The 25,100-nt window shown below is 41.8% G+C and overlaps 3 protein-coding genes across 4 annotated transcripts in view; 2 read left to right on the top strand and 1 right to left on the bottom strand.

Annotated features, from left to right (window-relative positions):
- grin2bb (glutamate receptor, ionotropic, N-methyl D-aspartate 2B, genome duplicate b) overlaps positions 1–3,128 on the top strand; it is a 120,596-nt gene extending 117,468 nt beyond the window's left edge. Inside the window, exon 15 of the mRNA XM_085408830.1 lies at positions 759–3,128. Coding sequence (XP_085264956.1) covers positions 759–3,128 — 2,370 coding nt within the window. The remainder of the gene's footprint in view (positions 1–758) is intronic.
- Positions 3,129–10,551: 7,423 nt separating this feature from the next.
- LOC146668203 (uncharacterized) lies at positions 10,552–23,946 on the bottom strand. 2 transcript variants are annotated; one of them, XM_085410083.1, is made up of 4 exons: positions 23,755–23,946; positions 12,981–13,117; positions 12,616–12,745; positions 10,552–11,050 (listed from the first exon to the last, which is right to left on the bottom strand). In XM_085410083.1, exons 2-4 carry the CDS (start codon positions 13,093–13,095, stop codon positions 10,723–10,725), a joined length of 573 nt encoding a protein of 190 aa, XP_085266209.1. In that variant the 5' UTR covers positions 13,096–13,117; positions 23,755–23,946; the 3' UTR covers positions 10,552–10,722. The 2 variants fall into 2 exon arrangements, with proteins under 2 accessions (XP_085266209.1, XP_085266210.1); XM_085410084.1 differs by lacking the exon at positions 23,755–23,946 and adding an exon at positions 15,275–15,939.
- nfam1 (NFAT activating protein with ITAM motif 1) lies at positions 18,582–23,763 on the top strand. Its single transcript, XM_085410082.1, has 6 exons — positions 18,582–19,162; positions 19,354–19,626; positions 20,599–20,711; positions 21,531–21,644; positions 21,748–21,858; positions 21,948–23,763. Exons 1-6 carry the CDS (start codon positions 19,069–19,071, stop codon positions 22,008–22,010), a joined length of 768 nt encoding a protein of 255 aa, XP_085266208.1. The 5' UTR covers positions 18,582–19,068; the 3' UTR covers positions 22,011–23,763.
- Positions 23,947–25,100: the final 1,154 nt, after the last annotated feature.

Here is a 25,100-nt window from a genome sequence, read left to right as displayed (position 1 = left end):
CACAGATTCCCCCAGCCCCCATTTAAATATGCTTGTTTGACTCCACTCGCAAAATCTTCCGCTCACATGAAAATGCTGCTTCTACTAACCAACCATAGCAAACACACACACACACACACTGATGGATGGTGACCTTATGAGTAAAATTTAGTCAGTGGTTATATCTTTTACCTGTGAGACAAAAGTGATTGATCCCTATTGTTTATAAAGAGAAACAAGTAAGTAGAAAGACAGCAAGGCGAGTGTCTGCTAAATTTAAATGACATTGATCAAACCTATTGACTCACTTGCTCCCCTTGTGATATCAATTAAGGCTCTGATCTGCTCTGTCTCTTCTCACTCAGTTCTCTGTGTCTGAGGTTGAGGGCTGAGCAGCAGCTGTGAGGGTCCTCGTCGTTCCCCAGAGAAAATTCATTTATGAACTCAGACCCTATTACTGTTTAATAGTGTGTAAACAAGAGGGTGGTCATAGAGAACATGGCAATGCATTAACCTCTCTGCCTCTGCCTGTTTCTGTTTGCCTCCCTCTCCCTCTCTCCCTCTCTCTGTCTGTCTCTGTGTCTGGTATCTGCCTCCGTCTCTCTTAACATTAAACCCTCCTCTGGTTCTTGACTCCTTACTCCTGCCACACATTTTGCTGTTATTGTGATCTCTCTTGGGAGTCATACCTTATCACACTCACTCTTTCTCCCTTCCATGGTCTCACCCTCTCTTTATCTCTCTCTACCTTCCCTTTTCTTCTCATTATCAATCTGCAGGGTATCTACAGCTGCATCCATGGAGTCCAAATCGAGGAAAACAAGTCCACCATAGACTCCCCCTCATCCACCATAAAGAAGAACATGAACAACACTCACTCGAACATCCTGCGGTTGCTCCGCACTGCCAAGGACATGACTGCCGTTCCGGGCGTTAACGGCTCTCCACACGCCGCCCTGGAATATAGCCACAGCGGCCGTGAGTCGGCTATATACGATATCCAGGAGCACCGGCGCAGCCTGGTGGGTCACCCTGTAGACTGCAAGTCTGCGCCACCCTACATGCCAGAGGACAACATGTTCAGTGACTACATCAGCGAGGTGGAGAGGACTTTTGGCAACTTGCCCCTGAAGGACAGCAACTTGTACCAGGACCATTACCGGCACCACCACCCGGCTCTGGGTATGTCCGGCCCCCCGCCAAATAGGCCGCGTAGCTTAGGCAGCGCTAGCTCGTTGGAGGGGGGCATGTTCGATTGCGACAGTTTGGGGGGAGGGGTAGCGCCTATCTTCACCACCCAGCCCCGCCCCTCCATGACTCACAGGAATACCAGTAAATTTGACCTGATCGCTGGCCACACCCCTGCGGATTCCAGCCAGGGTGGGTTCAAGGGCAGCAATGTGTACGGCAGGTTTTCTTTCAAAGGAGGTGCATCCAGCACGGGGCTCATCGGGGGGCATGACAGGTACTGTGGGGGTGGGGGAGGCTCAGGGGGTGACGATGGGAACATTCGCTCTGATGTGTCGGATATCTCCACGCACACCGTCACCTACGGCAACCTGGAAGGAAACGCCAAGCGGCGTAAGCAGTACAGGGACAGCCTGAAAAAGAGGCCAGCCTCTGCCAAGTGCAGACGGGAGCAGGACGAGATAGAGCTGAGCGGCTTCAGGAGGAGACCCCACCACCACACCGTCCACCACCACTTCCCCCACGGGCCCCAGGCACACCGCACGGTCTCACCACCCCTGGAGCGGAAGAGGGGAGGAGGAGGGGGTAATGCTTCACCTTACTTATTCCGCAGGGATAAAGAGAACCTGAGGGATTTCTATGCGGACCAGTTCCGCTCCAAGGAGGGCAAGGCCATGTGGGAGCAAGAGGGTGGAAGTGGTGTGGGCGGTGGTAGCGGTGGTGGTATCTGTAAAAGCTTAGTACCTGTGGAAGACTTCCTCAAAGGTAAAGAAAAGAAATCGGATGGGCTTGGTCCGGTGTCGGCAGGGCAGCAGGCCCACACCTGCTGGGAAAAGGGGGTGTCAGGGATAGGAGGGGGTGGCATAGCAGGGGGTGACTGGGAGTGTCGTAACTGCCACAGTGTGTGCCACCATAGTGGAGGAGGCAGTACTTGTCCAGTTAGTGGAGTTGGGGGGACCAGCAGTCGTCCCAGCTCCGCCACATCCAAACGCTGTGACTCCTGTAAGATTCAGCCGAGCAACCTTTATAACATTAGTGAGGATAACAACATGATGTTCACTGGAGTTAAGGGTAGCGTAGGACCCAGCCAAACACAAACTCAGGCACAGCGCAGGAAGCTAGGGCCGGGCGGGAGGGTGTTACGGAGGCAGCACTCATACGACACATTTGTGGACCTGCAGAGGGAGGGGGCAGGTCGCATGGGGATGGGTGGGGGCGTTGGGGGGCAGTTTCAACAGCCCCGGAGTGTGAGCTTGAAAGACAGAGATCGCTCCATGGAGGGCCCCAGCCCTTATGCTCACATGTTTGAGAGGTATTCAGGTGATAGAGAGTCTCCAATGTTTGGAGGGATAGGCGGGGATAGGGCCAAGGGAGGCTCCTCCTGCAGTTTGTTCCGTGGAGGCGAAGGTGGGTTGCATCGGCGGTCGGTGGGGGAAAGAGACCTGAGGGACAGAGATAGAGCTATGATGGGAGGTGGGGGCTGTGGTGGTGGTGGTGGTGGTGGTGGTAGCAGAGGGGCCGGGACTTACTCCTTGTCTAAATCTCTCTACCCAGATAAGGTGAACCAGAATCCCTTCATCCCAACCTTCGGCGACGACCAGTGTCTTTTACACGGTGCCAAACCGTACTACATCAAAAAGCCACAGACGCAGCAACAGCAGCAGCAGCAGCAACTTCTCAACAACAGCCGAGGAGGAGGGGACTTCCGCAGCTCCATGGGAGCAACTTCCTATTTGCCCGCATCCGCCACAGCTGGGGTGATGTCCAATGTGGCCCCCAGGTTCCCCCAAGAGCTGTGTCTGGGCGGGGTGGGAGGGCCCATGGGGAACCACCACGGGGGCAACAAACTACTGCCTGGGGGCAGGGACACGTTAGGTTTGGGGCAGGGACAGAGACCATTCAACGGTGCCAGCAATGGACACGTTTATGAAAAGCTCTCCAGCATTGAGTCAGACGTTTGAGAGCGAAGACAGTGGAAGAAAGAGAGAGGCGAGAGGGAGGAGTTGAAGTGGGCGAAGAAAATGAGGGGAAGAGGAAAAAGCAGAAACAGCACAGGCTGATGACCTCTCTGCGTGAAGAAAATGACAAGGCACAATTGTGTGTATGTGTGTGTGCGCGCGCGCGTGTGTGCTGTTCTCACTCCACTAAATGGAAAGAATTTGGACAATGCACACAGGCCACTGCCGGCTAAGCTGTGGTGAAGTCCGGCGGGAGACAAGTTTTTAATGAGAAGAGAGGATTCTGGTGCTGCTCCGAAGCTCAGTGAAAGATCTAAAGGGAGGGAGGGAGGAATGGGAGGGAAGTAGTAGGGAAGGGGGGGTGAAATCAAATTTCCAGCCTCTGCTCTCGTCACATGCTCTTTGTCTTTCCCTCCCTCCTGCAGCTCCTCAACACCAAAACAAACGTTTTGTTTAGCAACGGAAATACAATCATGAATGAGAAATCAACACTTCTGCTGAAGTAACAGGGTACACTAACAATAACTGTATTGATAATGTTAATAATATTATTGAATATTATTCCAGTGTTTAATGATGATCGGTTTGGATTGTTTTTAAAGTTTATTTATTTGAATAGTTCATGTTACATATTTGTATGATGTTGATTCTTTCTTAGCTTACCAATTTACAGGAGTCTGATAGACCCGATGTCGGTACAGATCTTTTTTTTCGTGGGGGGTGAGGGTGAGGGGGGGTTCCTGTAATTTGGACTCTTCTTTGCTATCAATTCTTCATGTTTTTTGTTTTGTTTTCTTTTACTTTTCTCACTTTTGATTGCTGTGAAGTGTACGTGAAAGGCATGATTTGCTGAGTACATCGTGTGTACTTGGAAAATTTGCAAAGGTCTTTTTTTTCTCAGCTGCAGAAACGACATCATCATACTGATTTGCCGTTTTGCTGTCATTTCTTTCTGCCTGGCAGTTCCAAATGGGTCTCACATTTTGAGCTGGATGTGCCTTAAAGGACTAATACTGATTCTCCATCTATCTTCTGTTGGAAAGACAGATTCACCTGCGAGTAATTAATCAATTGGTTTGAAAACTGAACATCCAAGTCACCATTTCCAATACGAGAGCAGAGTTCGAGGTGTTTAGCTGACTGTATAACACAATGCTAGACACGGAGGAAGCTTAAATTTGCACTTTGATCCCCGACCAATAAAAGAAAGCAGCGGCAGGATCGCACAGTTTAAATGCAGAATCGTCTTCTTGTATTAACGCCACAGTTAATCTAACCACAAGTAATTTTCCTTGAAATCATTTACCTCCACAAGCTTCATCACTCCTCCCCTCCTCATAACAGATGACCCAGAAGTCAACTATCCATTAATCATGTGTAAATCGTATTTAATGTCCTCTTGTTGCTGCCGTGGCGTTTCATTGGGTCTGGCTCAATTGGCCGTGACAGTTTTTCTGTTCAGGACAGGAACATAATGGACTTTCAGAGAGAGGCCTCTGTTTCTGGTATGAGCAGTTAATTTTTTTATGATTACTGTTACAAGCCTTGCCTGCCACATTAGATAGTCACATTTGAGGAATGGCAAGTGGGGTTTATCGCTGTATTGTGCAGGTGTCAACGACCACAACGGGCTCGTGAATTTTTTTTAATACACAGTCCCACATAATTATCTCATAACTCAGAACAGTGCCACCGCAGTTTAAAAGACACTTTTCAGAGGATCTGTACATTTAAAAAAAAGTTTGCAGTCAGCTTAGCTGAGCATAAAGATTGAAGATAACAAGGGGAAGTAGCTAACCTGGCTCTATCTTGGAATAATAAAATCCACATATCAGTGCCTCTAAGGCTCACTAATAACATGTTGTATCCTATTAGTTTAATTATCTCAAATTGACATAAATACTTTTTCAGAGAGCTTGTAAGCTGTTGCCATGCCAGAAACTTCCATTTTTAGCACATCCAGCCAAAGGTCCAATAAGCTTCTGCCACGGAAAAGCATCCATCCACAATTCAAAAGAATCGCTACTCCTCCGAGAGTATTAGTTAGATTTCAGTGAAATGTGCACACAGTGATCCCCTAATCAATCATCCAGATAGTGCTCAAGGTCAGGGTCACATTTGTAGGGCTCATAAGCCTACTACATCATTGATGTTCTGGTTTATTAGCAAGACAGTGACTACTGTTTTATACTCCTGTTTTGAAGCCTTAATCCTAGTTTTATTGAACTCATCGTCTGTTTTTATTTCTTTCTGGGAGCAGAAGTGACTGTTAGCATGGTGAATCTATTCACTGGACATATAATTCATTGTAGGCATACTGCTCTTTACCTATAAGAGCTCAGTAACATAGAAATAAAATACCACATGGTTTGGACAGTTTGTTACAGCATGTGCTTTCTTTACTAATATTATTAAAATTGCTTCAAAAGCCACAAAAACTGTCAAAATGTCGGGTTTACTGAATTAGCTGAAGTTAACCCTAGCACACAGCTAGTAGCCTAGCTTAGACTAGCCCCTCCCCCTGTCATTCCAAACAGCAAATTATGTGTTGGCTAACTATAAGATTTTATTAAATTTAAATGGATGAGTTATACAAAAGAACCTCTTCCAATTTATAAAAGAAAAAATAAGCTATAAAGACCAAAAACTGTTATTTTTTTAATAAATTTATTTTTTATGTAAAGTCAGCCAACTTAATATGGAAGTCTATAGGGAATTGTTTACCTCGAAACGCCATTAAAGGAACTACAAATCAAATTCAGCTTCATTTTTCAGCCCTGGGCTTGCTGGTTGGTCTCCAGTTTATGCTAACCCAAGCTAATTGACTGTAGCTTCATAATATCAACCTTCTAATCTACATTAGCAACATGTCAGCTTTTTCCTCCAGGTTATTATCCTGCAGTGGACCTGGATATATAATAAATGTACCCCTCTGTGCTCTCGGTCATCCTTTCTACACTCATCATTAACAAATCCCTCAAATAAAACATAAAAAAGAAATCTCAGTATGTACTGTAGCCCTGATTTATCCCTCCACCCGGCCCTAATCTGTTTCACATGCTGAGATTTTTGATGAAGAAGAGAATTGGCCCTCAAGTTCAAGGTCCTGTGTGGATTGTGTCAACTGCAGACTTTTGTAAGGGGGGAAAACAGAGTAAAGAGATGTAGGCGCACTAAAATAAGGTGGGACGCTGTGTGAAAAACACCACCTTTATTATCGATTGACTTATTTTTATGTTGCTAAAAAAAAACCAGGCAGCTTCCAAATCCACATCAGACACTCAGATGATCTCTGCTCTGACTGAATATGAAGGTGAAAACTAAGTTGTGTATTTCCTAAGTTTCCTGCTCTCTCTGTCCTTTAAATTGTATTATTATTCATGAAAAGTATATTCTACTTAAAGTCACTGGTCCAGTTTGACTTGAAGTCATGTTACCAAACCAAATTTTGATATCTACAAAGCACAATCCTGTCTGAATGGATCTAATACTTAGTTTGTAGAACATCCCGGTCAATTTTTTAGAAGACTTTCCTTCCCTTGGTGGACAAGTCAGTATGTATGATACAAGGGTGATGATGAGGGGTGGGGGGTGTCCAGTGTTTGTAAGCACTTGCATGTATACACTTTTCTTTATTTCTGTTTTTTAACTTTCAATTTTAGCCCAAAAAATGTGTGTTCTTGAATGATATTTGGAATTTTATCACTTTCACTGGTACTGATGATCCATGTAGTACTATAGGTGTGTGTGTGTGTTTTTGTAAGAGAAGAGCGATCTAAAAGTCAAAATTTTTCAGTTTCACTCAAATGCCGAATCTGAGTAAAACTTTTCACTATGGTAAAGATAGAAGACACTTTTCTTTTCTTTTTTTTACTGTTAACCTTATATAACTTTCTTGATACTTTGTGGCTCAGTTCTTGCTTTACACACTCGCTGTCACTTAAAAAAAACTTTTTTTCCCTCTCATTTCAACGATTTTTTCCCTTTTGAATATAGCTCATTATTTCTGTTATTGTATGTGCCTGAAAACATACGCTTGATTACCTCTGTGTGTGCTCATATGGGAGACAGAGTGCGTCTGAGAGATATAGCTGTTTGTTGTACATGTACTATAAAGCTGTATGTAAATACTTTACCTCACGCTCATGGACTTTTGATAAAAACCTGTACAAAACAACAGCAGAGAGTACATCTATTTGGGATAAATCTTTCATTCTGAGATCCCCAATGCAGAACTGCTTTTTGTAATGACTTCAGGCCAGGATACGTGCAGTCATTTATTATCACACAGATAGTGCACACATTTAACGAGTGTTGCGTTTTGGGGTTTTTTTGTTGTTTTTTGACCAGTTAAGAAGGCTGTTTTTTTTTTCTCGCGAGGGGAGATCGTAAACCACCGCCAATAATTGCTACCCAGAAAGCACAATAGATTATCTATTGCATTTTTACAGAGGTGTGGTCTCTTTTTTTGTCCCTCTTTAGCTAAATCTTCTGTTATGTTGTGTTTGGTCACAGAGGAGATCGAACAAATCTATTCCCGAGCTGTACAGATTGTGAAAAATGTACATATGTCAAAAAAAATCTAGTTCATCCTTGCATTTTTTTTGTATGGAGAGAAATTACTTGTGTGCAGAGAGTATTTCAAATTTGATTGAATATTTAGTAATATTGAAAAATGAGATTAAACACAGTCAATGTGAAAATAAGTGCTGAGAAATATTATTCTTCTGTCTCTTTGGAATAAAAGTGTTAAGTATTAATAAAAAATAAGAAATTTCAGCTGGTTGGTCTTTTCTTTTTCTCCTGCAGTTTATGTGCATGTCTGTAGGTTGACCGTGATGTCACATGAAGGGATCACATTGCTGTGTCCATGTGCGGTCCTGTGACATTATGGCTGCTGCAGAATGCCATCTTTTTTGCTCTTTCATTGCATCTTTTGCTTGTCATTCTCTGTTTTCCAGTGGGAAGAAAAAAACCACAAAGAGGCATGAGAGAGGCAGAGGAGATAAGGAGAACAAAAAATAATGGGAGATATATTGAGGGAAAGGAGAAGTGATGCAAACTGAACCGAGCAGCAGAGATCAAAGCCCCCAAAAACCTCTCTCTCCCCCTCCCCTTACTCTTCAGACTCTCTCTTTACTCTTGTCCAGCAACAGGAGTTATTTAAAGAAACCAGCCGGTTTGAAAATGTACCGATGCCTTGCCTACAGATTTGGAGGGAAGGTTTTTTTTAACAGCTGCAGTCCTGGATGGTTGAACAGAACAAGGTGAGGCATAGGTAGAAATAACCTTTTCATAAGTTAATCAGCTTCTGAAAAAAAAAAGGAAAAACATCAGCCTTTTTTTTTTTTTTTGCTTACTTCTTCGATCCCTCCATCAACCCAACAACCCCAGGATGCATTGCAACACATGTAACTACTTCTTGACAATTAACTGTTACCTAGCAACTGGCTCTTTTTGCTGAGATGGGGAGGGGTGTAGAAAGAGAGACGGGGAGGGAGATTTATACAGTATTCCCACGGCATCTTAACTGGATTGGATGCAACAATGCATTGACAATACAGTACCAAAATGGAAAGTACAGCCTGAGCTGAACGCCCACACGTAGCAGCGAAGAGGGAAGGGGGCGTGCAGGGAGAGGAGGGGGGGAAAGAGAGGTGTGGTGGTTTGATATACAGTATGGGGGTGGGGGGATCACTGGTGGAAGATTTAAAAAAAGGAAGGAATTAGCGTGCAGCTGCAAGTTGAAAGTGAGAAAAAAGGGAGAGAATGGACACGCCACCCTGCAGTATGAGATGAGGATGATAAGTGAAGTTGTAGAAGAGGAGTAGGGAGAAGCTGGTTGCTGTAGAAACACTTGGCAAAGTTTTAATGAAGGCATAAAGTTGGCTGTCTGCACTCAAGACGCACACACACGATCACCATACGCAAACAAACATTATAATTATGTTAGAAAATAATGGGCAGCCCCTGCTGGGCCCACGAGGGTCGTTCCTGGACTTCAGCTGAAATAAATAAATAAATGAAGATCAGCCTCCGTGAATCGGTGTAAAGCCGCGTGTGATTACGGCGGCAGACGAGCACTGACACCCTGTGGCAAAAACAGGGCATCCGCCTTGTTGGGACACGCACAGGTACCAGGAGAACAGCCTTCGTCTGCAGTGTTGCAGACGTCCACGCCTCTCACCGTCAGCCCTATGTGTGCGGTTAGGTGTCTGCCTTTCAAAGGTTATTTGTGTAATAAATATAGGCTTGAATATTAAATCAAGTAACGCACACTTAATGTTTCCATGAATAAAATTGGTTGCGCTGTGGACTTATTTTAAGGGTGTATTTTTTCCTGTTTTGGGCATTTAAAAAAAAACTTAGCCAAATTGTCTACAAACCTCAATTTTTATTATGTCCTCTGCAGGCATGACTCACGGTGAGTTACTCTGGTCTAGAAGAAAGACGGAAACCCCGACGATTTTCATGCTTCTGTTCGATTTCTTACATAAAATCATTATGTAATTATTCTGCTTGTTCCTCCTCACATAAGAACTCCTCGCTCTCCCTGAAATCATTTGTCCATGCCTAGTTACAGATATGTGGGAAAAATAATGTGTCCTTATCCTTTAGATGCTACACCCGACTGTGAACTTCAAGGACTTGTGCTGTCTGCATGTAGACTATCGCTGTGTTGGTTATCATGATAAGCACCTTTATTTCAGTCAAATCAAATAGAGACCCTCTCTTTTTAAAGTGCGAGAGACTTAAAAAAAAAAAAAAAAGTGGGGTGTGAACTTCTTTCGACTTCCTTAAGTGGGGGCATGCCAGAGAAAGGTTTGACAATAACCTAATGAAACAAGTCTTTCTTCTTCTTGTTTTACGCGCACACCATCCTTGCATTTTGCGCGCTGTAATATATTATATTCAATCCAATAAGGAGGTGGCGTGGGAGTATTGCTTCGTTTGGGGGGGTTGGAATGCTCTTTAATAAAAACAATAGGAATCACGTGGCTTAAAAGTGATGTAATGGTTATTTTATTTCTAGACATTGTGCTACTCGTTAGGCATGATTTCTAACCTTTCTATAAATAGCCCTTTGAAAGTGAACCTTAAATAAACATAAAACAGCCACTAACAACAAGAAGATAATTTAGTTGTTGGCTGATGTATTCGGTTTTGTTTAGTGATCAGTTTCTTTAGCTCTCAACCGTCCTTGATAGCGGACAGCTTTTTGGATTATCCCGTCACATTATTTCTGTATCTAATCAATCTACACGGATTAGATACAGTGCGGCTAAAGTAGCAGAGAGCTTCTGGAACAGCAATTAGGTTTGTGTAAGGTTGTTTCCCAAGTTGAGGTGATCCATAAAATAAAAGAAGAGAGAATGAGAAGTGGAACTGATGAGGCAAAAACCGCAATGAAATGGTGATAACAGTTTATTAAAGAATTTTAGTCTCTCACTAATAAAAATCAGAGGTTATATTGCATATGTAGAAACTTTACACTGTTTATAAAGGGATTTATAATTCGTTTCGGTAAACTCAACAAAGCCTCCAACTTTTTCCCTCTTTCCGTCGCACGCCCCCGCCCCCAACTCTGTCCATCCATCTATGTGTCACTCTTGACCAGCTTCACTCCCCTATTCTTCAGGACTCTCACCCGCCTCCTCCTCACCACCCTGCTCCCTCTGGGCGGGCTCACGCTCACTGCGCTCCTCGGGGTGTATCGGGCCAGACTCGCCACCTTCCCTTTCAGGCTGTGAGCCCGCCTGCCTTCCGCCTCCTCCTCCTCATCCTCCCCATCCTCCCCCTGGTAGCCGTAGCGACGGAGAAATGGTTCCAGCGTTGCTAGGCGATGAGAGAGCTCGGCGATGCGTCGGTGCAGCAGAGAGACTTCCCTGAAGAGGTCGTTGACAGACTCGGACAGAGGGCGCACCCTGCAGGAGGAACAGAGGACGGTTAACTTCAGAGGACCGCTCACACATATGGAGCGCTGTATGAAATTAATTATGACTGTGGATAAAGTCTTGAAAGACTTGATCCAAAGCAATCTGTGTGGTTACAGGAGACAAAGGAGGCAAAGACAGGCTGAGGTGAGAGTAAGAAATGCTCCTGTTCGTCTTCAAATTGGATTGGTTTACTCTCTCGTGACTTTTGATGCTCCCAAAATACATTTGTGGCAGTTCATTCATATCTCACTTTAGAATAAAAACTTGCTCTTTTTTTCAGTTCAGCTAAAGTTTAATTTAAGTAATCCAGTTCATAAAATGGTGAGTATATACATAATGCACTGGTGGAAACTTTCTGGGCATATCTTGCTATTGCCTGGTCCATATTGACATGATAGCATTAGACAGCTGCTGCAGATTTCTTGGATTGAGATCTGGTGACTTTGGAGGCCATTTGAACACAATGAACTCAGTGTCAAGAAACCAGTTTGATATGATGTCGGCTTTATGACATGGTGTGTTATGCTGCTGGAAGCAGCATCAGAGGATTGGTACACTGTGGTCATGAAGGGATGGACACGGTTAGCAACAATACTGTCGTGTAAAACAATGCTCAGTTGGTACTAAGGGGCCCAAAGTGTGCCAAATACAGTTACACCATTAGACCACCAGCAGCTACAGCCCCAAACCATTGATACACGGTAGGATGGATTCACGCTTTCATGCTTTCATGATCCTGCCATTGAAATTTCACAGCAGAAGTTGAGACTCAAGCAATGCAAATATTAGCCTTAATTTTACCTCAACTTCTTAGCTGACAGATATGGTCTTCTGCTGAGTTCAAAAGATGCTCTTTTGCATATACTTTGGTTGTTACGAGTGTTTATTTGAGCCACTGTTGCATTCCTATCAGCTCAAAGCAGTCTGGCCATTCTCCTCTGATCCCTGGCCTCAACAGGACATTTCCATCCAGAAAAATGCTACTCACTGGATATTTGTTCTTTTGTGCACCATTCTCTGTAAACCCTGGAGATGGCTGTGTGGGGGAAAATCCCAGTAGATCAGCAGTTTCTGAAACACTCAGACCAGCCATTTGGCATCAATAACCGTGCTTTCAAAGTCACTTAAATCACCTTTCTTCCTCATTTTGATGCTTGATTTGAACTTTATCAGGCCACCTCGACCATGTCTACGTCCCTAAATGCACAGACTTGATTGTCTAGTTAGAGGTTTGCATTAACAAGCAGTCAACAAGCAGGGCATTGGTGTACCCTACAAAGTAATGGGAAATGCGTTCACATGGTCTTAATAAAATATGAAATCTCCCAGGCTGACTAAAACAAGCCTCAATAAAAATAAAAAAACACAGAGTGAACTCTTCTTGCCAACAAACGATGCTGAAGAAATAAACATTTGCCTTAAAAGCAGATACTGTTAAACAGTAGTCATCTAATCACATAAAAGCGCCTCTTTTGTCTAATCCTCAGAAACTGAGTAAACAAACCTCAGGCTGATTAGACATCATGATGATGGGTGATAAAGGTTAGGCCCACCTGGAGTAGTCGGGCAGCAGCGTGCTGGGCTGTGAGTGCAGCAGAGTTTTGATCTCACTGAAGATGCGTTTTCCCCAGGCATCTAAAACTCTGGTCACACTGCGCACTGAGGCCACATTCACGCTCTCAGCTGAAAGCGAAGCGTGACACCATCAGGCTTCAATTTATGGAACAACAAAACATCCTGTATGAATCATGAAAATGAAGAAAGCGTGTGCTTTAATTGTTCAAGAACTGTTTCTCTGAAGTGTCTCGGATTGCTGCGTTTCATTCAGCTGCCATAGCTCACGGCTTCAAACGCACAGTGATTTACGGGCTCCGTATCTCCAAACAGAATAGATCAAACACAGGCTTGTGATTTATACCTCCCTCTCTGTAGTTCCAGTACCCGTAATCCACTTCATTCTCCTCCTCGGCTGCATAGGCCCCAGTTGCTGTGGCAACCACCATCAGCGCCATCAACAGAGAGTGAGGGCCCATGTCGAGCAGATACACGCTCCCCCTTATAAAAGATGAAGAAGAAGAGAACAAATGTGCCTGTGTCAAAGTTATTTTTCAAACCAACCTTTTTTTCCCCTCCTTGTTTTTAAAGCAGAAAAAAAATGTGTTTACATCGCCGACAAAGATGTGTGGAAATCAAAGCAACTTCATGTGCCACTAATTAGTGAAAAGGCGAGCATTTTTTTTGTGTGTGTGTGTTTTGCCAGTGCGATGTGCAACTTTGCTACTGTTTTTGTTTTATTATATTTTACTTTATTGTCTCAGTTAGGACAATTTCTTGGAATCTGCCCGTGCTAAGGCTAATCACTGCTTAAAAAATGGAAAAGTGATCAAAGAAAATTTGTTGATAAAGATAGACGTAACTTCTGAGTACAAAAAGTAAACCAAATCAAAAGTGTCTTAAACATCACTTCTTTCTAATGGCCAGCAGGAGGCGCCTCCTCTGTTTGGAAATCATAGTTTTGTATAGAAATCTTTGACAAAATAAACAGACTACTCCCGCTTGTTTAAAACTGCCCTTACTAACCATAATCTAAGCTATTTTAGGTAAATTATGTCCCCGTTCAGCTTCTCTGTTTCTCTGTGAAATGATCTGTCCTGTTTGAAAACAGTAAAAACAGTACAATGCTCAGCTTCAGGCATAGTGGGACTTCGCCAGCTACTGGGCTGACTTTGCAGTGGCTATGTGCATCTTTCATATACAGTCTTTGGGTCAATTGGCACACGTGTGCCAGTAATAACTGTTACTGTCTTAGTAAATAAAAGACATCTTTCACTTAAACTGTAAGAAATAAATGTGTATAATTATGAAAAAAGTTAGCTCATTGTAATTATTCTGTAACCCTCCTATAATAATTTTGAAGCAAAATGTTTATGTTAATTCACAGAAAATGAAATTATTTTTTTAAAATGTATTTATTTTACTTTTTACTTTGGAGGCATACTGATGAAAAAACAAATAATAAATAAATATACAAATAAATGAATAAATAAATTACTATATGCAATAGTGAAAAAACAGGAACAATTCTGTCATTTGATTGTTTATCTATTACTTCATTCCTTTGTTAGAGTATGAATCGTGGTGGGGAAGGTCTTTATCAGTAGGAAAAGCTGTATAATATAAAATACAGTCCAAAATTATGCCTTTCTTCATATATTCCAAAGCTTTCCAGTGGACCAGCTTGGAGTCTTTCCCAGGCCAATTTTGGCCCCTGGGCCTCCTGTTTGACATCCCCGGTATAGAGTTTACCAAAAAGCCTTAGAACCTGGTACTTTATTACCAAAAAATACAAAAATGTTTGTGAGTATGACTGATAGCTCAAAGCATAAATGCAATGCGACTTCACTTCTTGTCTGGCAGCTTTATCTCCAGCCTTTTTCATAAAATCAAACTATGGATGTTTCGACCACAGCTTGATCCGGTGAGTCCAACAGCACCTTATTTTTGGTTAAAAAGATCACTGGTGGGGTTAGAAAGCTGGAGACTCGTGTAATACTCCCAGTCACTGTGGCAGATCCAGGATCCACAGAGGGAAAAAGAAGACGTGTAAAAACACTTGTACGTCTCTGCTTTCCCTCCAATAAAACCCCACTGATGACAACACAGCTACTTGATAATGGGGCAGGATGCGAACCAAAAAAATCTTGTTCCCTGTCGAACTGAAGGGATGAAGAAAACAGGCTTTTTCCAGTTGGACCTGTCTGTGTGTGTGGAGAGAGCAACAGCAGTTCAGTTAGGAAAAAGAAAAGGAAGGCAAGTTTTTGATTTTTAGAGTCCAGTTTTAATGGGGAAGAAAAGAGAAATGCTAAAGGCAGGCGACCCAGAAAACCAACCAAGCAAAGGGAAAAGCAAAACATCAGCACTGCATCCATATGACAGATCTGTGAATCATACTGGACAGTAATAAGTCGATGACTCACTGCTGAGGTATTGTAAATGTTCTCAGGAGGTCTGAATTTGGAGGCTGATCAAAGGAGGAGTGAAAATTAACCGCACAACAGCACCACGCAAACCAGCCGTCACCTGTTATGATCATGGTTTGTGGCTGTGCTGGAACAAAAACACTTTGCAACTTTGCAAACTAATGCCGCAGCGGCAGAAGTATCACAAGCTGGGAGCTGTTTCGGAAAAATAAGCAAATGAGCCGATACTCACGACTTGAAATGATGATGATGCTTTTAAGACTCAGCAGGAAGTCCTTCTCCCTCTCCCATGCGGTTTGAATACCAGATGTCTCTGCTCCTCTCGCCTCTCCACCCTGTCGCTGCCACGGTCCCTCTACTTACTTCTTCTCCCTTCTCTCCTGTTTTCTCCGATGCTCTCTCCACCCTCTTCTCCCAGCTTTGGGATAATTAAGAGAAGAGTGTGCGGCAGGTCCGGTACAGAGCTCTTTTTAAAACAAGTTTAGGGTTTGGGAGCTGTGCTAGCTTTTAGACCCCCAACACACGCCCACCTCCAACTCTCTCTCTCCCTCTCATGCATATCACATGCAGACAAATTCTGCAACCCAGCTGCTGCCAGATGTGTGGCACATCCTCTTCTCTGAGATGTGATTTACCCCGTACTCCTTCTGTCTCATCTTCAGCGTGGGTATATGTATATTTGAGACTGTAATCTCACTCTGCTGGAGGATCACATCTCTGCACCGTGGTCTCCTTAAAAATGTTACAAATCCTTTTTATCTGACCGTTTAACACCTTCTGCCCTCCACACAGCGATATTCAACTATAAGAAGCAACTGCTGCTAGTATTTATGTCAGAAACAGAGAAACAAGAGAAACATCTTTTACTTTTCTAGTAAACTTTAATAGAAAACCTGCATGTTTACTCTACACTGTATTGTAGACCCACTTACTCTGTAAATTAAGAATAAATATACAAAATATAATGCATTTTTAGAGGTTAAACCAACTAACAATATATACATAACATGCATTAGTTTGTTTTCTTTATTTAATATGTTGAAGAATATTTTCTCTGTAATTTGTTTGATGTTCATCCTCCAGCGTCTCTAAAATCCTCTTACAGTCATAATAATAAAATATGTATATTGTGAAGAAATAGAAGCTGTTATCTGCATGCTAAAAACACAAATGAAAAATAATTGTGGAAAATGTTGCAGTAAGTTAAACTGAAGTCATTTTGACTTCCTCTATGTAATCTGATTAAGTGCAGGAAAGTATTCAAGTTCTGTAACACGTAACGTTAAGTATAGATAAATCCATTTAAAGCGAGCATAAAGTATAAGCATAAAATATACTCCAATATGTTTACTAATACTGTGCTCATAAATAATTTTCCCTTAAACTTTGAGATAAAGATTCAGTGGTGCGGCTGCCCCTCTGTTGGTCTTCCATGGTCTCTTGTGTTCTGGGGGCCTCTGGATGTCTGGAGTTTTGATCTCCTCCATACCCGCTTCACACCCTGGAGGACGGGGCTGTGGCCCCCCCACACTCCCTAGCAGATCATTACATGGAGAAACCTTTGGAATGCAAGCATGCTGATCCACACAGGTATGCACACATGGGTATTCACAGACGCGGACTAAAGCTTTCTTGGCTGCTGCCTCAAAGCACACTGTGCGCTGTCTATCTTGCGTGCTGCACAATATCGTTTATTATTTAGTAAATATTGATATCTATGACTAGCTAGTTTATTGTGATGGTGCTTTGTTTTCTCTATTATTATGTTACTCTTTGTTGTTTGCTGTCTCCTCTGTTTGTTTTTTTGTTTGTTTTTGTTTTTTTTTCTCCATACAGGTGACCCAGGAGTTCTTTTTTTTTTTCTCTCTCTCTTCCCCCCCCTTCTCACCGTCTCTTCTCCCCCTTTGGTTTTCTTTCTTTCTCTCCCCCTCTTTCTCTCATTCATTCCCCCTGTCCTATTTATTTAAAAAAAAAAAAAAATGACAAAGGATGAACTGAAGCTCTGCCATCACGTAATGTCGCATACTGCTGTTTCTGATGTCATTTAAAAAAAAAAAAAGATCTGATTAAGTGCAGGAAAGTATTCAAGTTCTGTAACACGTAACGTTAAGTATAGATAAATCCATTTAAAGCGAGCATAAAGTATAAGCATAAAATATACTCCAATATGTTTACTAATACTGTGCTCATAAATAATTTTCCCTTAAACTTTGAGATAAAGATTCAAATGATTTAACATTAACAAGTAAATAAGGACTTATAATTGTTGTTTAATCACCCATTAAGGTTTTTAGACATGATCCGAAGAGCCTGCTGAAGTTCACACTGAGCATTGGAATGGGGAAGAAAAGCGAACTAAATAATTTTATTTCATATTTCAGAAACTCCATGTAGATTTCTGCTGCAGCAAACAGATAGTTCGGGCAGAATTTGGTGGAAACAACATGAAAGCATGGATCCCTGTGTAAACATTTCACACTGGTGGTGTTGTCATGGTATGAAGAACATTTATCTGAGTGGTGGCTACCACAGCCTACCTGAGTGTTGTTGCTCATCATGTCCATGTCTTTATGACCACAGTGTACCCAGCTTCTGATGCCTGCTTCCAGTAGGATAATGCACCAGTTCACAAAGTGCAAATCATCTCAACTTGGTTTCTTGAACATGACATCAAGTTCACTTTACCCAAACGGCCTCTACAAAATACAGTAGTAGTTGCAGTAAATCAAAACTTGAACATCTTCCTTATATAATATTACAGAGCAGAAGGCTAATGTACGTCAAAAGGGAAACACCAGCTAAGTAAAGTTCCTCAGCAAAGCCTAGTAGTTCATTAAACCTTTGTTTCAGCACTGGAAACTTTTAAACTCAGGGGATGTTAGGAGTCCAATCCAGTATATTAAAGGCACATAACCTCATTTCTCAGTGCACCGATTAAAGCTAAAAAGGCAATACAGTGACTCCAGTTCAACTGGTTCAGAATTCCAGTGAGGCACTTGTTTGCATGTCAGATTTAAAAGGACCTCTTAGGTTAAGTGCCCTTTTGTGCTGTGCTCCTGTAAACCTGACTATCTGTGGCTTTACTGTATACTTCACTCCCCAGGAAGGAGGAGAGATAAGAAGTGCATTATAGTGGGTATGAAATGGAAAGAGTTATTTCTCAGTGACTGGCATCCAGATGTTATTCCCCCTCTCTATGTCTGTTTTCATGCTGTGGGCTGAGGTGAGGTCAGAGTTGGACGGTAATCTCTCCAGAAAGGAAACGCTGAAAAAGTCAGGTGGACGGGTGGAGAGAAGAAGGAGGGCGTAGGAACAAAAAAAGACAAATGGAGTTAAATAACAATAACTGCCACACTTTAACATCTGCACATCTCCATTGGCAGCTTCAGAGAGAGCGAATCAGCAGAGAGTTACTGCCGTGACAGCTGGTTCACATTAACAAAAGGCAATTTGTCACCTTCAGCTAAATTCCAGCCATGTACACACGCACACACACACACACACACACGCACACACACACACACACACACACACACACACACACACACACACACACACACACACACACACACACTTATTTCCGCTCCCTGCTCGAGTCTTCTCTTTCTGCTGTTGTCTGAAAACCACATGACGAGGTGCGCACTCGTGGCTCACTCTGTTACTTCGCCAACACTGTCTCACTGTGGACGAAAGCCAAAACTGCAGTTTGCTTCCCATCCAGACGCTGACGTAACAGCAAACTGCAACCAGGAGAAGTCTTTCTTTGGACAAAACAAAAACTTTTAGAGTTGCCTGTGAAAAGTCTTTAACCTTTAGTGTTTTTAGACTTTAATATTGTCTGCCATGTCCTAGACTAACATGTAAAATGCTGTTTTTGCTTGTTCCCTTTAGAGTGCGTCAGTGTCCATCAAACATTTTGGGGAAGTGTTTTTTGGCAGAAAGAGGAACTTCAACAGTCTATAGAGTCACAAAACATTGTCATCGAAAAAGAATACAGACACTTTTATCAAACTATCCAATCGCACCATGGAATCTCAACCGTTTTGGACCCTTTTCTTCAAGTTGACATGGATACCTGCATTTTTCCTTCTCACTGTCTGTTCAGCAATGGATTCACCAAGTGAGCCACCACATTTGTGTTGTGACTGATATTTATTTGACTGGGATGAGTGTTTTCTGTTGCTTACGTGTGCGACTAACCCTGTAGTCTAGAAATAGATCGGAGAATAAATGAACTGCAGCAAATTTATTTCGTGTCCAGCGCTGAGTCATTTCAGCCCTAATGTGAACCTCTAACATGTCTTTTCACAGGTATCAGTCTGGAGCGCGAAGTCTTTGTGGCCTTTAGAGGTGAAAATCTCAACATTACATGCAATTTGATCAAAGCAGTAAACCAAACGGAAGATGGCTGCTTGATATGCTTTGATCCAAAAAACAAAACAATATACAATAATACCATCCCCACAATGGATACCAAACAGGAAAGATTTTCCTGGCATCTGGAGCTGAAAAACCTGAAGCTTTCAGGACTTTACTCCTGCCAGTATCAAACGGTGAAGGTGGATTGGTTTCTTCGAGTGACAGGTTAGTCCAAAAGAAAGAAAATGAAGATGAAAGCTCCAACTATAAGACATCTTTATCACAGTTACTCAGCAGTAAAGTATTCTAAGGAAGGAAGACCTGCCTTAAGAAACAGATTCACTGCATTTTTTCAGATTTCTTTTTTTTTAAAGAGTAAATGTGTTTAAAAGGCTCTCTGTTAAAGACATGCAGGGCATGAAGATAACTGTTTGTAATCATACAATGAGTGTAACTTCTCAACTTTCCCTTCTTATTCCTTCTTTTTAAATCTTCCTCTTTCTTCAAATGAAGCAGCGTCCATCTGTGATCCTGTCACAGATGAACACGATAAATTCAAAAGAAAGCTACTGCAGTGGCAGGGCAGTTAAAACATGTTTTGAAAATAAGATTAAGATGCTTGAATCAGGGCTGCTTTGATACATATTATTAGTGTCGAGGAGGTTGGTAGGGTCAGTGGCTGAACTACGATGATACCTTGCTGCTATTGAACAACACTAAAAATAAGAAGTTTTTATAGTTGCATCCTTTACAAATACAAGCAATAATCAAAATAAGTTGTAACACAGCTTTAAGGTGAATTAATTAAGAATAGGCTTTCAAATCCTTACAGTCCCACAAAGGGGGATCATATACAGTTTGCTATTTTCCACTGGTTCTTGAAGGGCATGCGTACTGATGAAAAAGTATTGCGTAGTTCATACAGAAAAGAATAAATAAACAGCATTCTGTGTAATAAAAACAACATTTTTTCTCTCTTATCCTTCCAGTAGCTTTGCTATCCCTGAGATCTATCTTCCAACCCTTTGAAAGGTCCTGAATCTTCTTTTGGAAACCCTTGTACGTCTTGAGAAATTAGCCAGAACAGACGCCAAAGGCCATTTGATCTGCATGTTATCCAGTTGTGATGAAGTCCACCACAGGGTGACATAATTTTTTTTTAATGTATTTATTTTTTTGTCTTTGTGGTTTTTCCAGATGAAGGCTACAAGGAACCTGTTAACACAGAGTTCATCATCATGGCCATTTTCACGGGTGTGCTGTTGATCTTCAGTGTGCTCGGCTCGGTGTATGTCTTCAGAGGACATTGGGTAAGACTGATCCTGCTGTTAAGCAAGCAGTAGTTAAGAAACAGCAGGTTACAACACACCAGAGTTGTGTCACAGTTTAATGAGGGATATTTTGACAAATTTTTAACTGTATCCAGGCTTGCTCAGTTCTACAAACAAAGGTATTTAACCTCAGTGGGATGGTTGTCCCCTTTGGACGTGGTCCTGAGGGTCACTGACCCACTATTAATCACATGAGTAATCACACAACCCGAGGCATGCTCTCTAGATTAAGTTATAAGTTGGAATTTAAAATGCCCCAGTGAGAATTTTCATCTGAAACTGATTATATGATTTAATCCTGATTATACTTAAGTTTAATAAGTGTGAACAATTATACTGCCAATAACAAACAGCTGTCCAACATCAGGCAGTGTCATCTCAGTCTCAATCACAAAACCCAACTCAGATTAATGGAAATAGTCACATGCCACCAGTTTTGTCATGTCTTTATTGCCTCATAAACTGCACTGGGACTGCTGTTACTGAACTACTGAATTATAATCATTTACACACTGATTTGAGCCAAAGAAAACCTAATACTCTGATTTGCAACATGCTCAATTTCTTCATCTTATCAGTGGCTGTGCTTCTTTTGTAGTCCCAGTGGACTTGAGCTCTTATACAGGAAGTGCATTGAATGAGAAAATGAAGTTAGCGCCATAAACTCTGAATACAAACACAAGACAAAAAACTAGAAAGGGAGCAGCTGTGAAGAAAGCCTCGTGTTTTACTCGTTTGTATGTTGCACACCTGTGATTGTTTTTTGGTTTTTTTTGATGAATCCAACTCCATCTTTAGACTGAGAAACATGGAGCTGGCGAGAAAAAACAAAAGCAAAGCCAAGAAGAGAAGAAGGTGACAAAGAAGGAGGACGATAGCTTGGATGCAACAGCAGCTCAGTCCTACTATGCCGTGAGCACCTCTCTCCTCATCAGTGTCTTTCACCTGAACTTCCTTACATTCATGTGGTCATTTCCAACATTTATTTGGACACTGACATGAAGATCTCTTTCAGAGTCTAGAGCCTCGTCCCAGATCTATTTATGATGTACTGGACAGCTCACCTGCCAGAAGAGAGAATGACCAAGACAAAGCCAAACCCATGAAAAAGGAACCACCCAAAAAGGTCAGCGAACTTTGAGTGTCTTTTCAAAATAACGTGGTGTCAAAATAAAACGCGTAAATGTTGACCTGCCTTTCATTTTACCTCCACAGGCAGCGCAAAAGACAAAAGACAAGGATGAAGGTGTTTTTGAGTCTGTTTATGAGAACTTTTAGATCAACTCGTGATTGTGGGATCATAATCCAGCGCTTTTCTACTTTAATCTCATCTGTGTCAGCGACACTGAGAGAATCATCTTTCAATAAAATCAACAAAAACCACAAATGCAAAGTAAAAGTAGTTTGGTACAACACAAAGATTTCTAAAAGTGTGTAAAAAATGTAAATGAACAGAAGCATTCCCATCAGAATGAGCACAGTGTATCAAAAGTACTAAAGGTTTTCACTAAATACTACGACTGTACTATGTAAAAGTCTTTAGCTACACCTCATTTCTTTAGATTTTGTGCACCAATTTATTCAAACAGCCAAGGCAAAAAGAGAGTTTGAACAGTTCTAATGAGCTTAAAAGTCAGTATTCAGTATGAGCACCTATATTTTCCACCAAAGCCTGAAATTTCTTGCTCAACTTTCTTGTCATTTCTTTAAGTAGTCTTTAGGAATAGTTCTCCAGGCATCTTGATGGATGTTCAATGCTCTTCTTTGGATGTTGACTGGGTTTGCTCTATTATCTGTTGAAATGATTCCACACCGCTTCAATAATGTTGGTGTGGGAATAAAGTCTGGTCTCTGGGGAGATCAATTCCATAACTGACAGTGTGTGTGCGTGTGTGTGTGTGTTGTTGTTGTTTTTTTTAAATATTATTATTGCTGGTTTTCCTTTAGTTCAGTTAGTTTGGGATCACTTTCATGCTCAAAAATGGAGTAGCTAACAATCAGATGCCAAATGGTTTTGCGTGAAAGATCAAAATCCTGTGTTTATAGTTTCATTCATTTTTGACCCCCAGTTGAATGGCAGCCCCAAACCATGACAGAGCCTCTGCCGTGTTATACACATGGCTGCACATACTCTCTGTTGTACTTCTCTCCTAAGCTCCTCCGTACTGATGATGATTTAAACCAAAAATTTCCAATTTGGATTCATCACTCTATAAGACCTGTGGCCACTGATTTTCAGTCCAGTTCTTGTTTAATTTTGCACACCAGAGCCTTTTCTCCCCTTTTCCATTCATTAACAATGCTGTTTAACAGCCACCTTCCACTGAAACCATTTCTGATGAGGCTTCAGTGAACAGTACATGGATCAACTGAAGGGTCAGATGTATCTCCACTTTTTTTCCAAGTGGAGTCTAGTGTTTGATGTCTTCTTCTCACCTTAGAAACTGTGGGTAACAGGTAGCTGATTTTCAATAAATGTGTCTCTTGTCACCTGCTTCTGTCCGGAGCTGTAGCCTTTCTACTCATTTGCAGTGTTGCCAACTCCTCAGTAAGGAAAATCGCTATTGGCTGTCCTAAAAGTCGCTAGAAGTCGCTAAATGACGTCATCGCCTAATTTGCATAATTGGTCATGCTAATCTAATTGTAACCTATGTTGTTGGAGAGAGAAATAACATCGTGGAAGAGACATAAAGTGAGTAAAAAACGTCCTAAATGCATTTAGAGTTTATTTAGAACTACAAATTAAATTTCTTTTAGCAATTATTGTTTTTTTTAATGTCACAATTCCAACCCTGCTCCTTTACTCGGGTTTGGACCGGTGTTCCAGATCTACTGGCGTTTAGATCAACTGGCGTTGGTCGAACAGATGTGTGGCAGTCTTGCGTTTCAGTAGCTCCTACCGACAAACCAGCAAAAAAACGCCAAATGTGTCATCTGTGACACTTGTGAGGTTGTCTCAAACACACTCCGTCAGTCTTGATGCTGTTGAACAACAAAATGTATAAAAATGTGGCGAGTTTACCTGGTGATATCCTCATGCGCGACGCGATCGCAAAAACAGCAAACAAGTAACACCACGCCGATGTTGTTCACAGGACAGCAAGAGTAAACGATCGGGAGAACCTTGTCGTCGTTATCGTTCCCCTCGCACGGTTTATTTCTCCGAATTCAGCGTTTTTGCTTCACAACTAAAGCGAGCAGTTTACTTTGTGCACTAACATGGAGTCGAGTCAACCAGCGCCACCTCTGGCCAAGTGCCACAGCCTACAGCCAGATCAACCTGTGACACATCTGCACCACGTTTGAATAAGTGTCATGCACATTTGTACCTTTCAATTGTCTCTGTTTGTGCGTCATGCAAATAAACCTTTGAAAAGAATGAAATGATATCATATATTCCTTATTGGCCTACATTTGTTCAAAATCCCAAATTATATACACAAAGTCATAGACATCACCACTCCAATTGGTCATCATGATTTTGATATTCTCTTTTTCCATAACAATGAAATACACCTTGGACAAATATGACACATCAATATTTCATTAGTGTTGTAACATCACATGTCGTTAGCATAGTCTGTCTGTGTCTTCCCTCTGCAAACGAACATTTCAGAGTTGGTTGTTATATACAGTCTGTATAAGTGTGGTTAATCTAATAAACATTTGTAAGGAGATGGCAGTTACTGTGAATGTACTGCAGGTGATTAGTAATAAACAGTCAGACAATGACCCTGACAATCTCATTCAATCTTGCAGATTGAATGCACCTTCTGTGGAAAGTGGTACCACACAGTGTTGTGGACAAATGTTGTGGGTGCTAAATAAACAGAAAAAAGTGATCCCTGTTGTCTTTGCTTACTGATTGTTTTTAGTGTTGACAATCCACATTGCTGGCATTGCATCTGTCAACATGTTTGTGGGCAGATTTGGATGTACCAGGGGTAAGTGCAGCCACTCAGCCTCTACTCAATGTGATCATAGCAGCAGGTGCAGATGTGTCACAAGTTAATCTAGTAGTAGGCTATGGTAGTAGTGGACTGACCTCCATTGGAGACTGCTCCAGCTGCTGTGTGATAGTGGATCTGCTACAAATTGAAGATCATAAGCAAGTTTTGGAAATTAACCCTTGTATTATGTTGAAGAACAAACAATTGACATTGATTTTGTTGCGGGTCATTTTGACCCGTACTGTGTAAATCCACTCAGAATTATCCAAAAACTGCAATAAAACAATAGCAACTTTATTTTCCATTAGATAAACATGTAGAACACAGACATACAACAGTTAGACTTTCCATAACTATTTTAGGAACAATTTGGTTTTTCGTTCTTACAAACACATTTCTTTTGAACTTGCCCAACGTT

The sequence above is a fragment of the Rhamphochromis longiceps genome, linkage group LG6, assembly GCF_057381845.1.
Source record: "Rhamphochromis longiceps isolate RC_006_pf linkage group LG6, R_longiceps_female_GT1.1, whole genome shotgun sequence".
Classification (NCBI taxonomy): domain Eukaryota; kingdom Metazoa; phylum Chordata; class Actinopteri; order Cichliformes; family Cichlidae; genus Rhamphochromis; species Rhamphochromis longiceps.
Note: the sequence above shows the minus strand (reverse complement) of the source record. Positions and strands in the feature narration are given on the sequence as shown.

Bases quoted from the DNA above. Each gene is read 5' to 3' on its own strand.
- nfam1 (XM_085410082.1), top strand. From the start codon at position 19,069: ATGGAATCTCAACCGTTTTGGACCCTTTTCTTCAAGTTGACATGGATA. The intron at 19,163-19,353 runs GTGAGCCACCAC...GTCTTTTCACAG, and splicing joins TTCAGCAATGGATTCACCAA to GTATCAGTCTGGAGCGCGAA. The intron at 19,627-20,598 runs GTTAGTCCAAAA...TGGTTTTTCCAG, and splicing joins TTGGTTTCTTCGAGTGACAG to ATGAAGGCTACAAGGAACCT.
- LOC146668203 (XM_085410083.1), bottom strand. From the start codon at position 13,095: ATGGGCCCTCACTCTCTGTTGATGGCGCTGATGGTGGTTGCCACAGCA. The intron at 12,746-12,980 runs GTATAAATCACA...CTTCGCTTTCAG, and splicing joins CTGGAACTACAGAGAGGGAG to CTGAGAGCGTGAATGTGGCC. The intron at 11,051-12,615 runs GTGGGCCTAACC...TTCCTCCTGCAG, and splicing joins CTGCTGCCCGACTACTCCAG to GGTGCGCCCTCTGTCCGAGT.